We start from the raw sequence: 14,186 nt of genomic DNA on the forward strand, positions 1-14,186 counted from the left end.
AACCAAAAAAAAAAAAAAAAAAAAAAAAAGTTCCACAAAATGCTTTCCTATTATCTGCATGGAAAATGAGTCCTTTTAAAATAACTGTCCTATAAAAAATTTTTATACAAATAGAAATTACTTCATAACTGGTACCAGCAAATCCACAAAAAACATACATAAGATGGGGTTAAGTTTTTGGTGACTACTGTGGTTGCCTCTCCAGCATCCTTTGCCCCTTCCCTTGATGACTATATTGACTGTCACTTGGCTAGCCATACCTCGCCAAAGTAGCCTGGAGCTTTGAAAAACCTGGCTCTACACCTAACTCTAGAAGGGGGCACGTAGCTTGGGCCTATACTAAGCAGCTTAATCTCATCCCCTAGGCACAATTAATGATTCTAGAACCTCTGCCTTGCCCCATTTGCCTAGAAAGGCTTAAGGAGAGATTTGCCAGAGAGGGTTAAGAGGATTCTTGAATAGAAGATCATCAGTCCTCTGACAGGGCTTCTAGAAGCAAACCCCTCTTCCTTCACTCTGAACATGGATGAGAAAGTATACAGTTCCAAGATTTGAGAGATCCAAATGATTTGGTCATTTGAGATGACCAAAGTGGAAGGCAATCTTATGATCAAGCTGATAAAGTAAGTAAAATGGAGAGGGGAACAAAGTCAGGCCCTTGATGACACAACTGAGGTGCTGAAACCAACACAAAATACCATGCTACCTGTTACTAACTCAATGAATCAATTTTTAAGTCCATATGTTAGGTGCAACCAAACTCATCTAAATAATATAACTTCTAACAACTAAAACATATCACCCATATGATAAATATAAAGTACAGTAGCATAGATATGAAAGGAGAGGCCCTGAAGTTGAAGTAAGAAGCCTTGGGTTCTAGCCCTGGTTGACATTAACTATCTGTGTGACATTGAGCAAATCATTTCACCTTTCTGGGCTTCCGTTTCCTTTTATAAGGAAACCAGACAGGACAATCTATAGCTCTGAGATTCTGTTTTCTAATGAAAATGAGCTTCTTAATTCTGATTCTTGATTTAATGCCAGGATAAAGGTTTAAACCATTAATATCATATCTCAAAAAATAAAAACTTGAGCCCTAATTCAAAGATTTTTTATATACTGTACCAATGATTTTAAGACTACTTTATGTTTTTAGACCTTATGAAACTTTCTTGAGATTAAAATAAGGTTAAAAATCTTTTTAATCACTATGATATAATGAACACAGAATACCAAAAACATTTATAAGTCTTTCTTCAATAGAAACAAATGAAAATGATGAGGAGGATTTTTCTTCCAACAAAAAAACAAAAAACCTGGAAACTTGCAATATAACAGATAAGTTTGGGGTTGCAAGAAGAAAAACTATGAATTACTGTCAATTCTTCCTTATTTGCTTGACCACAAAGAGGACAAAATTAAGTTATGGCAAAAATGAAGATGGGTTCCCATTCAACTTTTGTATTTCCATAAAGGCATTTAATCAATGTTTACCAGTAAAGCAAGAGAAATTTTAAGAAATTAATTCCCTCACTGCCTAAAATTTCAATAAATTTGAAGTCCATGAGCTTTATTATTGTTTTTTTTTTTAATAACATGACATTTCTTTATTTATTTGGTTGCATTGGGTCTTAGTTGTGGCAGGCAGGCTCCTTAGCTGCAGTAGGCGGGCTCCTTAATTGTGGCATGCAAACTCTTAGTTGCGGCATGCATGTGGGATCTAGTTCCCTGACCAGGGAGCAAACCCAGGCCCCCTGCATTGGGAGCTCGGAGTCTTAACCACTGCACCACCAGGGAAGTCACTCCAATAGCTTTATTATTGTTGTTGTTCTCTTCATGTCTCTGGAAAATTTCAGCAATGTCACATGACCACATAGCCCTTCAGTGGCAAAGGCTCACACAAGGAGTCAGAGTGGGCAGAGAAGGCAGCACGACAGCAGCTGGGGCCTGGACAAGGAAGGCATCTGGGCAGGAGAGCAGCCCAGCAATAGGCAGGGCCCAAGCCAGGAGAGTGTCCAAACTGGGCAACAACCTGGTGGGTTCAAGAGATTTGCAACATATAAAGGGACTGAGCAAATAAGCACATTATGGGGACAACTGGAGAAAGCTAAATAGAATCTGTGAATTAGATGATAATATTAGATCATTGTCAATGTCCTGATTATGATGGTTTACTGTGGTTATGTAGGCAAGTGTCTATACTTAGCAAATACAAACTGAAGAATTAAAGTGCAATGTGGCATCATGTCTGCAAGTTATTTTCAAAGGTTCAGAGAAATTTGAGTGAAAGGCATACAAACATTCTACATATAATTTTGCAGCTTTTATATAAAATTGAAATCATTTAAAAATAAAAAGTTTTTAAAAAGGATTCAGAAGTCAGCTTGAGGAGCCAATTTGAGGGATATAATTTGAGCTATATCCAATGACTGTGACATATTATAACCAAGTGAGTAACACTGATATGAATGAATAAATGAAAACAAGAAAGCTCTTCTTACAGCAGAATGTCAACTAATAAATGAAGAAGAAATGGTGGAATTACAAAATCATCATGTGACAATCATCACAGTAATAATTAATTCATTAAAAAAATCAATAGGTGCTAAAACTAGAGGATGAAAGTAAGAGAAGTAAATAAGTTTGGTATATATTCTGTAGTTAGAACTCATAGGAATTGCTGATAGATTGGATGTAGGGGTGAGGAAAGAAAAGAATCAAGGATAGATCTTGGGCTTTAACTTAAGCAACTGAAGAAATAATAGTACTATTTATTGAATTATAAATGTCTTGAGGAAGAACAAATTTGACACAGGCAGGGTGAAATCAAGAAGTCCATTTAGGACATGTAAAATCGGAGGCACCTGTTTAGCCATCTAAGTGTCAGTGTCAAGCAGGCGGTTAGATATACATCTGGAGTTCAACAAAGTTCAGGGCTGGAGACAAAAATTTGGGATTTATCACCACATTCAAAATAGTGAAAAACTAAAAGCAAACTAAATTCTCAATAATAGGGAAATGGTAAATAAACTGTGTACATTCATATAACATAGTACTAAACATTATCATTATATTAGAAATTATTATTTATTTAAATCTGTACTTTTTAATCTAGAAAAATATTAATGATACCCCAAGTAAAAATATATCAAAAGTATGGAAGGATCTACCTCAAAAGTATTTATATCTATTGTATCAAGGTAGAAGTATAGGTGATTTTTACTCCTCTCTTTATACATTTCCATATTGTCTGATCTTCCTACAATAAAACTGTATTATCTTACTTTTTCTAATTAAAGATATAATACATGCTGTTATAAAAACTTCAAACAGAGAGAACTACAAGAAATAAAGAAAAAAATGACCAAAAATTCCATTCCCCAGAGATAACCATCAATTAGTTTGTGATCTTCAGTTCATACATTTTCCTATGAATACACACATACATGTATCATTTTACATGAATGGAATCACATAATACAGACTAATTACTCCCTCTACTTCACACTCCCCAGAAAAAAATAACTTCAGTGTTAACAATGGATGTATCCTTCCTCACCCTTCTCCAGGTTCTAGGTTACTTTTATAATCACCCAAAACAATAATGCTACATTAATTTTGAAAAAAACAACACAACCCTTCTACATAATTTTAAATATACCACTTATATATATTTACTCAATCTATACAGGGCCACCACATGAACAATGGCATAAAGATTCTTCTTACCTTGCTGGTTTGTGGTACTGGCAAAGAAAGTCAAACCTTTCATCTGGCACAGGTACTCTGCTCTCATTAGGATCAATAGTGCAGAATGGGAAGTTTTCTGCTGAAGCTTGACTATTGGTTAATACATTGAAGAAAGTAGATTTCCTAAAATGAATAAAAACGATTTCAATCAATTCTTAGGCTAACACTGAGAAAAATTTATCTCACTCTAATTTCAATGCTCAAATAAAATCCATAAGGATTATAAAACCAATCTGGGAACGCGGGGTGGTGGGTAGGGCGGGGAATACATTTTTACTAACAGAAGCGAATGAAATTTACAACAATGCAGCTCATGATTTACAATTAAGTTATGCTCCTCTCTCAGTCTATCTGGAACGTGAAAAGCATCTCCCCAAAGAATCTTTGTTATAAATAATAACTAGTCTCACAGCACACCACAAAATCTATTTCACTCCTAAAGTACCTGGAATACCAGTATCATTTCACCTGTATCTAGTATAATCTTCTCTGGCATAAATGTAGAGAGGTGTGCATTTAGTTAGGTCAATTACTTCACAAGCATTGGCTAATTGTCTAATAGGAAATGGGAGTTTGGAGCTCAGACTCCCTTCTAATTGTTAGTGCATAAGGATTACTGGTAATCTAGAACTGTGAATGGTGGATTGTGAAAGTCAAAATGTGAATTTTTTCCAAGGTATAACTTTAATCAAGAAAAAGCTATTAAAAATGAAAGAACTGTTCACTAATTTTCTGTTATCTGATTTTTACCAGATAATACACAGAGAATGCCAACTCGTATTACTATTCTATCTTTTCCAAACACTTTTTAAGGTAAAAATGTCTCCCAGATGAGATCTAACCCTATATTCATCAGAAGTATATACTTGCTACAGATAGTTCATTTGACTGAATTTTAAATCAGAGAACCAGTCCTTTTTTTTTTTTTTTTAAACTCTGAGACTCTTTTAAAAGAGTAATGAAGAGGGACTTCCCTGGTGGTCCAGTGGTAAAGAATCCACCTTACAATGCAGGGGACGTGGGTTCAATCCCTGGTCAGGGAACTAAGATCTCACATGCCACGGGGCAACTAAGCCAGCACGCCACCACAACTACTGAGCTCACACGCCTCAACTAGAACCCCCAAGCAGCAAACTATAGAGCCCACCCACTCTGGAACCCGCGCACCACAACTACAGAGCCCACACACCCCGGAGCCAGTGCACCACAACTAGAGAGGAGAAAACCCACACGCCACAACTAGAGAGAAGCCCGCGCACTACAACAAAGAGCCTGTGTGCCACAACTAAGACCCAACGCAGCCAAAAATAAATTTTTTTTAAAAAAGCCATCTCTAAGACACCCTCTAAAAATAAAATAAAATAGTAATGAACAAAAGGCAACAAGGGAGGCTTACCTAAATACTACTGGTGAGAAGGATGGTTTGGCAATGATATATTAACTTGAACCTGCCCATAGGTCTTTAAGATATTGCTCTTATATCACATTCAGACTAAATATTTAGGATTAAAGTAGAAAAGTTTCCAAAAATAGCCACTTAAATCATTACTGGTTACTTAGAGTACCAATGGTCAAATCAGTAGCTTTCAAATGCTTGCCTATAACAGACTCAGCTGAGAACTTAAAGGCATGCGCTACCAGGCCTCTTTCCAGATTTGGTGTAGGCCCCAGTATTTTAACTCAGCTAACAACTCACTGAATAATACTGACTGTTGTAGAATTTATATTGGTAACCTCTAAGAGCCTGGTAACAAGCCCAGAACTCTAGGAATGATAATTAAGAGGAAATTACTAGTTCCTATAGAGATAGCTTTTCTTTTCAACCCTGTTAAGATAAATGTCATAGTACTTAATTTAAAATAGTCTGTATATTTATCAAGTTATAGTCCATCTATTTCAAGAAAGACACTGAAGATTAATACAATTTTAAAAATTAATATATAAAATAAGACAGATAATTTTTAAAAAGAAAACTCACATTCAAATTATGATCTTTAAATGCCATGTCCATTAAAAATAATGAGGACTTCTTGGAGAAATTACTAGTTCCAGGTCTGGGACCAGAAGTATACAAGATGAATCTCAAACAATTTTTCCCCCAGGGAAAACAAGGAACCTACTGAAGGCCATAGAGTCCTATCAAAAGCACTCTGGAGCCAATCTGAATAGGCCCACAGGCCAAAGATGGGTCAATCTGAGCATCTTTAAGGATAGCTACAATGAACTATAACAAATCAAATAACTTCATATCCATGAGTTGTTAATAATCCTCAACAAGACAAAATCAAAAAAAAAAAAGGAAAAAAAACCCTGTCTGGCTACCTTTTAATGATGCTAGGTGATTGATTCTTCTGATAACTGTTGAGTAAAACATTCATTGTGTCTTTCCTATATAAACTGCACTTTCAGAGTAACAAAGAGTTGATGAAGAAAAGATTCTTTTATAGACATATTCCAGCCAATAAATGAAAAAAGAAAAACTTAGAATACCACCATTTTGCAACCACTAAGGAACTAATGAATTGGGTAATTATCACCAATGATCATTAACTGTCTCCCCCTGCAAAAGTACCTCCTAACAATTATGTACACCATCTCTCAAGTATTCCTGACATAAAAAATTATATGATCAAAAATTATCTGAAACTTACCTGATCAAGCCTTTAGATATTACTATCACTTAACAGAAAATACAGAGGACAGGAGAACATATTAAATGACACCACATAGATGCAATTAAGAAAATCTGGACATTGGAAAATTCTGTAAGACTAACATCCAGATTTCTCTAACAAGTCAACTAGTGGAGGGAGGAAATTCTGATTCTGGGTGAGATGCAAAAGCTAACAGCAGACTAGAACTCTAACCCAAAACTAGAAAAGCCATTTAAATGCAGAATACAGAAAGTATCTGTTTGAAGGGGCTAAGAATCTGGAAATGGGACATTTGCCCATTCTAGGCAAAGTAAGGCGGCCAAGAATCCAGGGATCTCTCTTATGCAAGAACAGGTTTACTCATGTAAGCTGATGCTGGAGTACAGGGAACCCAGCAAAGAATTAGGAGAAGACTTGGAGGATGGACCTCAAGAACACAACCAGTTTTCCCCTTAGGATATTGCTCCCAAAAGGGAGAATTACAAAAGTGTACTGAAGTAAATGAACTGGAGAGTAATACGCTCCATAACTTGTTCCCCTCCCTACACAAAGATAAAACATAAAAAGTGATACTTAGGTTGCCAGAACAATCCATAAGTCCTTATTTACCGAAAATGTAAGTAAAGGGAATTCCCTGGCGGTCCAGTGGTTACAATTCCGCGCTTTCACTGCCAAGGGCGCAGATTCAATCCCTGGTCAGAGAACTAACATCCCAGAAGCTGCGCAGTGCAGCCAACAAATAAAAATTAAAAATAAAAATAAATAAAATGTAACTAAAATATTGCATACCTGCAACAAAAATATTACAAAATAATGGTACAATAAAAATACTTCAAGGAAAATTTAAGTATATTAATTAATCCACTTACGAGACATTTGTGCCTTTCTTGGGGGACAAAAAAAGTGCAGTTGTATTTTTGTATACTGTAGATAAAAAACTGCTCGTTGCTATTACCACAGTCACAGTAATTGCAATATAAAAAGTCCAGGGGCTTCCCTGGTGGCGCAGTGGTTGGGAGTCCGCCTGCCGATGCGGGGGACATGGGTTCGTGCCCCAGTCTGGGAGGATCCCACATGCCGCGGAGCAGCTGGGCCCGTGAGCCATGGCCGCTGAGCCTGCGCGTCTGGAGCCTGTGCTCTGCAACGGGAGAGGCCACAACGGTGAGGGGCCCGCCTACCGCAAAAAAAAAAAAAAAAAAAAGTCCATAGGGAGTTCATGGAGTTATTTTCAAATTTATTGGTTTTATTAAGTACTGCATTTTTGACTGCCTTCCTGGACAAAAATATGTTTAATACTAAAGAAAAAAGTTTATCCCTTGAAACATATTATACAGTAAAAATATAGAAAAGAAAGTCCCATTATCTCTTAGGCTAAAAAAATTCTTACATGCAGTCAAACTAAACATGGAAGACATCTCCATTTCCACAGGTCACCTCATCTTGGACATGATTATAAATTTCATAAAGTCCAAGTAATCTGTACCTTCCAATAGCTTTGTATGTACAAAAAAGTAAAAAGGAAGAAGGAAAAAGAAAAATTTCTAAGGATTATTAGTACAGCCTTTAGCGGCAAGTTAAGGCATTTTGATCTATTCAAATCTATTAAAGAAAAGCCTTGCAAAAGCAAAGAATTTTAAAGTTTTGGCTTAAATTGGAGTGGTAAAGCCCATAAGGCTTTTTGTGAAATGAGAATTTTACACACACACACACATTCAGATCCCTTATAAGGTTATTATTGAAGCTTGAAAGTATAATATTCAAAATTGTAGGGATCTCTCTTATGCAAGAACAGGTTTACATAAATATTATTTCAGCAATGATATCATTAAAAAAAAGAGTGGCTAGACTTAATGTATGCCCTCTCCACTTAAGACTTAAATACTTTATTTTTGAAATTATATATTTTACTGTAATAAATAAATCTGACTGAATATATGTTTTATCTAAAACCTTATGCAAAATTACAATATGTATAGGGAAGTCAGGATACCAATGCAAACTCCCCCAGCATTCTGAATTAACCATTCATACAACACACAACCAAAAGCATGGAAAAAAGTAAAATATTCTTTCAAAATATTTTGAATTTAGATATAACTAAACTGTTAAAAAGTATCTATCTGCTAGATACAAAACAAAAATGACAGGAATAAATACCAATGTGTGTATACATGGGTTAGTATAACCACATATTTTTCCTAATTCTATCAGGTGAGAGGGCTTAAAAGAAGTAACACCCCAGCAGTAGGATCACATCTAGAGCCCAGATCTTAGTTTCTAAATACCATTCTTCGATCAAAGAAACCAAGGCTCTCTGGAGACAAGGTTGGGACACGAAAAATACACTATTAGCCTGAAATATCTTACAGTGTCAGAGAGTAAGGAAATGCTTGAAAAGAAAAAAAAAAAAAAAAAAAAAAAAAGAAAAAAAAAAAAAAGGGGAAAAAAAAAAAAGAAGGGGAAAAACAAAAAGAATGGAAAAAAAAGATGGAGGCATGTAAAAAGGACATAAAACACAACTTAAAGGAGCTCCCAATGACCAAATCTGAACAATTTGAGCAACAAAATAAATACTGATAATATTGGACTAAAACCCAAAGAATAAAAAAAATTTCACTGAGTCTAAATAGAACTATATAAATGATTGAATAAATAATTAATTGTAGGGGAAAAAAGAAATTCCATACAGAAGAATTCCAAATAATAAATGTAAAAGGAATAAGGGAAGTAGAATATCACCATTAGAACACCACACTAATAATTACTGCAGGCAAAATCCACTAAGAAGTGATAAAGTTTAGCTGGGGAAACTTTAAGAGGAAACAGAATATTTAAATAGCCTCAAGATACCTTTCCCCCATAATATTAATTAATTACTGTGGTGATTTTAACAAATGTCCACAAATTCTTTGATACTCATTCCTTCAGGAGGTGGAGCTTAATTCCCCTCCCCTTGAGCATGGGTTGGACTTAGTGACTTGCTTCTAAGGAACAGCGTATCAAAAAGAAAAAGGATAATTTTACAGTGGAGAAATCTGGCAGACACCACCTTAACCAAATGATCAAGGTTAACATCACCAGTGACAAATCATGTTGCTATCATGTAGCCCCTCAATATGACACAATGAGAAAGGCACTTCACCTCCACAGTGTTCTTCCCAAAAGTCTATTGCGTGATTTCTGATACCAAAATATATTATAAAACTACAGTAATCCAAATAGTGTGGAACTGACATAAAGATGGACCCATATACCAGTGGAACAGAATAGACAGCCCAGAAATAAATCCTCCCATACACAATCAGATAATCTTTGACAAGGGTATCAAGACCACACAATGGGGAAAAGACAGTCTCTTCAATAAATGACACTGAGAAAACTGGATAGCCACATGCAAAGGAATGAAGACCCTTACCTTACACCATACACAAAAATTAACTCAAAATGGATTACAGACCTAAAGGTAGAGGCTAAAACTATAAAAGTCACAGAAGGAAATGTAGGGGGAAAACTTTGTAACATTGGATTTGGCAATTATTTCTGAGATATGACACCAAAAGGACAAGCAACAAAAGCAAAATTAGAAAAAAAAATGAGACTACCTCAAACTTAAAAACTGCACATCAAAAGAAACAATCAACAGAGTGAAAGGTAACCTGTAGAATGGGAAAAAATAACTGCAAATCACATGTCTGATAAAGAGTTAATATCCAGAATGTATAGAGAACTAGTATAACTTAACAACAACAACAAAAGTAACTTTAAAAAGTAACGTTAAACAGTAGCAAAGGACCTCAATAGACATTTCTCCACAGAAGATAAATAGCCAAGAAACATATGAAAAGATGCTCAACATCACCAATCATCAGTAAAATGCAAATCAAAACCACAATGAGGTATCACCTCACACCCATTAAGACAGTAACTATCAAAAAAACAGAAAACAAGTGTGGCCAAGACGTAGAGAAATTAGAACTCTGGTACACTGTTGGTGGAATGTAAAATGGTACAGCTGCTATGGAAAACAGTATGAAGGTTCCTCAGCAAACTAAAAATAGAATTACCATGTGATCCAGCAACTCCACTTCAGGGTATTTACCCAAAATAATTAAAAGCAGGATCTCAAAGTGATATTTGCACACTCATGTTCACTGCAGCATTATTCACAATAGCCAAAAGGTGGAAGCAGCCCTAATGTCTATCGACAGAGGAATGGATAAAGAAAAAGTCCACAGCATGAGGAAACATCAAACTGGAATTGAGAGACATTATACGAAATACCTGAATAGAACTTTTCAAAAGTAAATGAAATTTTTCATGACCTTTAAAAGGTCTATACAGGAAAAGAAAAAGGACATTAGCAGGAAAACTGGTGAAATCCAAAAAAGTCTATAGTTAATAATAAATAAATAAATGAGCGGAAAAAAAAATCTGAAATTATATGATATAGCAACAATGACCAGGCTTCAGGTTCAAGATGGTGGAGCAGAAGGACGGGCTCTCACTCCCTCTTGCAAGAGCACCAGAATCACAACTAACTGCTGAACAATCATCGACAGGAAGGCACTGGAACTCACCAAAAAAGATACCGCACATCCAAAGACAAAGGAGAAGCCACAATGAGACAGTAGGAAGGGCGCAAGCACAATAAAATCAAATCCCGTAACCACTGGGTGGGTGACTCACAGACTGGAGAATACTTATACCACAGAATACTTATACTCCACGCACTGGAGTGAAGGTTCTGAGCCCCACTTCAGGCTTCCCAACCTGGGGGTCCAGCAACGGGAGGAGGAACTCCCAGAGAATCAGACTTTGGGGCTAGCAGGATTTGACTGCAGGACTTCGACAGGAGTGGGGGAAACAGAGACTCCACTCTTGGAGGGCACACACAAAGTAGTGTCCACATCAGGACCCAGGGGAAAGAGCAGTGACCCCACAGGAGACTGAACCAGACCTACCTGCTAGTGTTGCAGGGTCTCCTGCAGAGGCGGGGGGTGGCTGTGTCTAACCATGAGGACAAGGACACTAGCAGCAGAAGTTCTCGGAAGTACTCCTTGGCGAGAGCTCTCCCAGAGCCCGCCATTACCCCACCAAAGAGCCAGGGTAGGCTCCAGTGTTGGGTCCTCTCAGGCCAAACAACCAACAGGGAGGGAACCCAGGCCCACCCATCAGCAGAGAGGCATATTAAAGTTTTACTGAGCTCAGCCCACCAGAGCAACACCCAGCTCTACCCACCACCAGTCCCTCCCATCAGGAAACTTCCACAAGCCTCTTAGATAGCCTCATCCACCAGAGGGCCGACAGCAGCAGCAAGAAGAACTACAATCCTGAAGCCTGTGGAACAAAAACCACATTCACAGAAAGAGAGACAAGATGAAAAGGCAGAAGGCTATGTACCAGATGGAGGAAAAAAATAAAACCCCAGAAAAACAACTAAATGAAGTGGAGATAAGCAACCTTCCAGAAAAAGAATTCAGAATAATGATAGTTAAGATGATACAGGACATCAGAAAAAGAATGGAGGCAAAGATCGAGAAAATGCAAGAAATGTTTAACAAAGACCTAGAAGAATTAAAGAACAAACAAACACAGATGAACAATACAATAAATGAAATGAGAAATACACTAGAAGGAATCAATAGCAGAATAACTGAAGCAGAAAAACGGATAAGTGACCTGGAAGACAGAATGGTGGAATTCACTGCTGCGGAACAGAATAAAGAAAAAAGAATGAAAAGAAATGAAGACAGCCTAAGAGATCTCTGGGACAACATTAAACACAACAACATTCACATTATAGGGGTACCAGAAGGAGAAGAGAGAGAGAAAGGACCAGAGAAAATATCTGAAGAGATTATAGTTGAAAACTTCCCTAACATGGGAAAGGAAATAGTCACCCAAGTCCGGGAAGCACAGAGAGTCCCATACAGGATAAATCCAAGGAGAAATACGCCAAGACACATATTAATCAAACTGTCAAAAATTAAAGACAAAGAAAAATTACTGAAGCAGCAAAGGAAAAATGACAAATAACATACAAGAGAACTCCCATAAGGTTTACAGCTGATTTCTCAGCAGAAACTCTACAAGCCAGAAGGGACTGGCATGACATATTTAAAGTGATGAAAGAGAAGACACTACAACCAAGATTACTCTACCCGGCAAGGATCTCATTCAGATTCGATGGAGAAATCAAAAACTTTACAGACAAGCAAAAGCTAAAAGAATTCAGCACCACCAAACCAGCTCTACAACAAATGCCGAAGGAACGTCTCTAAGTAGGAAACACAAGAGAAGAAAAGGACCTACAAAACAAACTCAAAACAATTAAGAAAATGGTAACAAGAACATACATATCGATAATTGCCTTAAACGTGAATGGATTAAATGCTCCTACCAAAAGACACAGGCTTGCTGAATGGATACAAAAACAAGACCCATATATATGCTGTCTTCAAGAGACCCACTTCAGACGTAGGAACACATACACAACAAAAGTGAGGGGATGGAAAAAGATATTCCATGGAAATGGAAACCAAAAGAAAGCTGGAGTAGCAATACTCATATCAAATAAAACAGACTTTAAAATAACGAATGTTACAAGAGACAAGGAAGGACACTACATAATAATCAAGGAATCAATCCAAAAAGAAGATATAACAATTATAAATATATATGCACCCAACATAGGAGCACCTCAATACATAAGGCAATGGCTAACAGCTATAAAAGAGAAAATTGACAGTAACACAATAATAGTGGGGGACTTGAACACCTCAGTTACACCAATGGACAGATCATCCAAACGGAAAATTAATAAGGAAACACAAGCTTTAAAAGACACAAGAGACCAGATAGATTTAACGGATATTTATAGGACATTCCATCCAAAATAGCAGATTACACTTTCTTCTCAAGTGCACATGGAACATTCTTCAGGACAGATCACATCTTGGGTCACAAATCAAGCCTCAGTAAATTTAAGAAAATTGAAATCATATCAAGCATCTTTTCTGACCACAACGCTATGAGATTAGAGATCAAGTACAGGGAAAAAAATGTAAATAACACAAACACATGGAGGCTAAACGATATGTTACTAAATAACCAAGAGATTACTGAAGAAATCAAAGAGGGAATCAAAAAATACCTACAGACAAATGATAATGAAAATATGATGATCCAAAACCTATGGGATGCAGCAAAAGCAGTTCTAAGAGGGAAGTTTATAGTAATACAAGCCTACCTCAAGAAACAAGAAAAATCTCAAGTAAACAATCTAACCTTACACCTAAAGGAACTAGAGAAAGGAGGACAAACAAAACCCAAAGTTAGTAGAAGGAAAGAAATCATAACGATCAGAGCAGAAATGAATGAAATAGAAACAGAGAAAACAATAGTAAAGATCAATGAAACTAAAACCTGGATCTTTGAGAAGATAAACAAAATTGATAAACCATTAGCCAGACTCATCCAAAAAAAGAGGGAGAGGACTCAAGTCAATAAAATTAGAGATGAAAAAGGAGAAGTTACAACAGACACCACAGAAATACAAAGCATCCTAAGAGACTACTACAAGCAACCCTATGCCAATAAAATGGACAACCTGGAAGAAATGGACAAATTCTTACAAGGTATAACCTTCCAAGACAGAACCAGGAAGAAATAGAAAATATGAACAGACCAATCCCAAGTAATGAAATTGAAACTGTGATTAAAAGTCTTTCAACAGGGCTTCCCTGGTGGCGCAGTGGTTGAGAGTCCGCCTGCCGATGC

General features: G+C 36.7%; 1 protein-coding gene across 2 annotated transcripts in view; it reads right to left on the reverse strand.

Annotated features, from left to right (window-relative positions):
- The window catches only part of OLA1 (Obg like ATPase 1), a 175,166-nt gene that overhangs the window by 146,414 nt on the left and 14,566 nt on the right, over positions 1–14,186 (reverse strand). For both annotated transcript variants that reach the window (XM_007451064.1, XM_007451065.1), the window contains one exon: positions 3,733–3,876. In XM_007451064.1, the coding sequence (XP_007451126.1) occupies positions 3,733–3,876 (144 nt within the window). The remainder of the gene's footprint in view (positions 1–3,732; positions 3,877–14,186) is intronic.

Source organism: Lipotes vexillifer, unplaced genomic scaffold (assembly GCF_000442215.2).
Source record: "Lipotes vexillifer unplaced genomic scaffold, Lipotes_vexillifer_v1.1 scaffold645, whole genome shotgun sequence".
Classification (NCBI taxonomy): domain Eukaryota; kingdom Metazoa; phylum Chordata; class Mammalia; order Artiodactyla; family Lipotidae; genus Lipotes; species Lipotes vexillifer.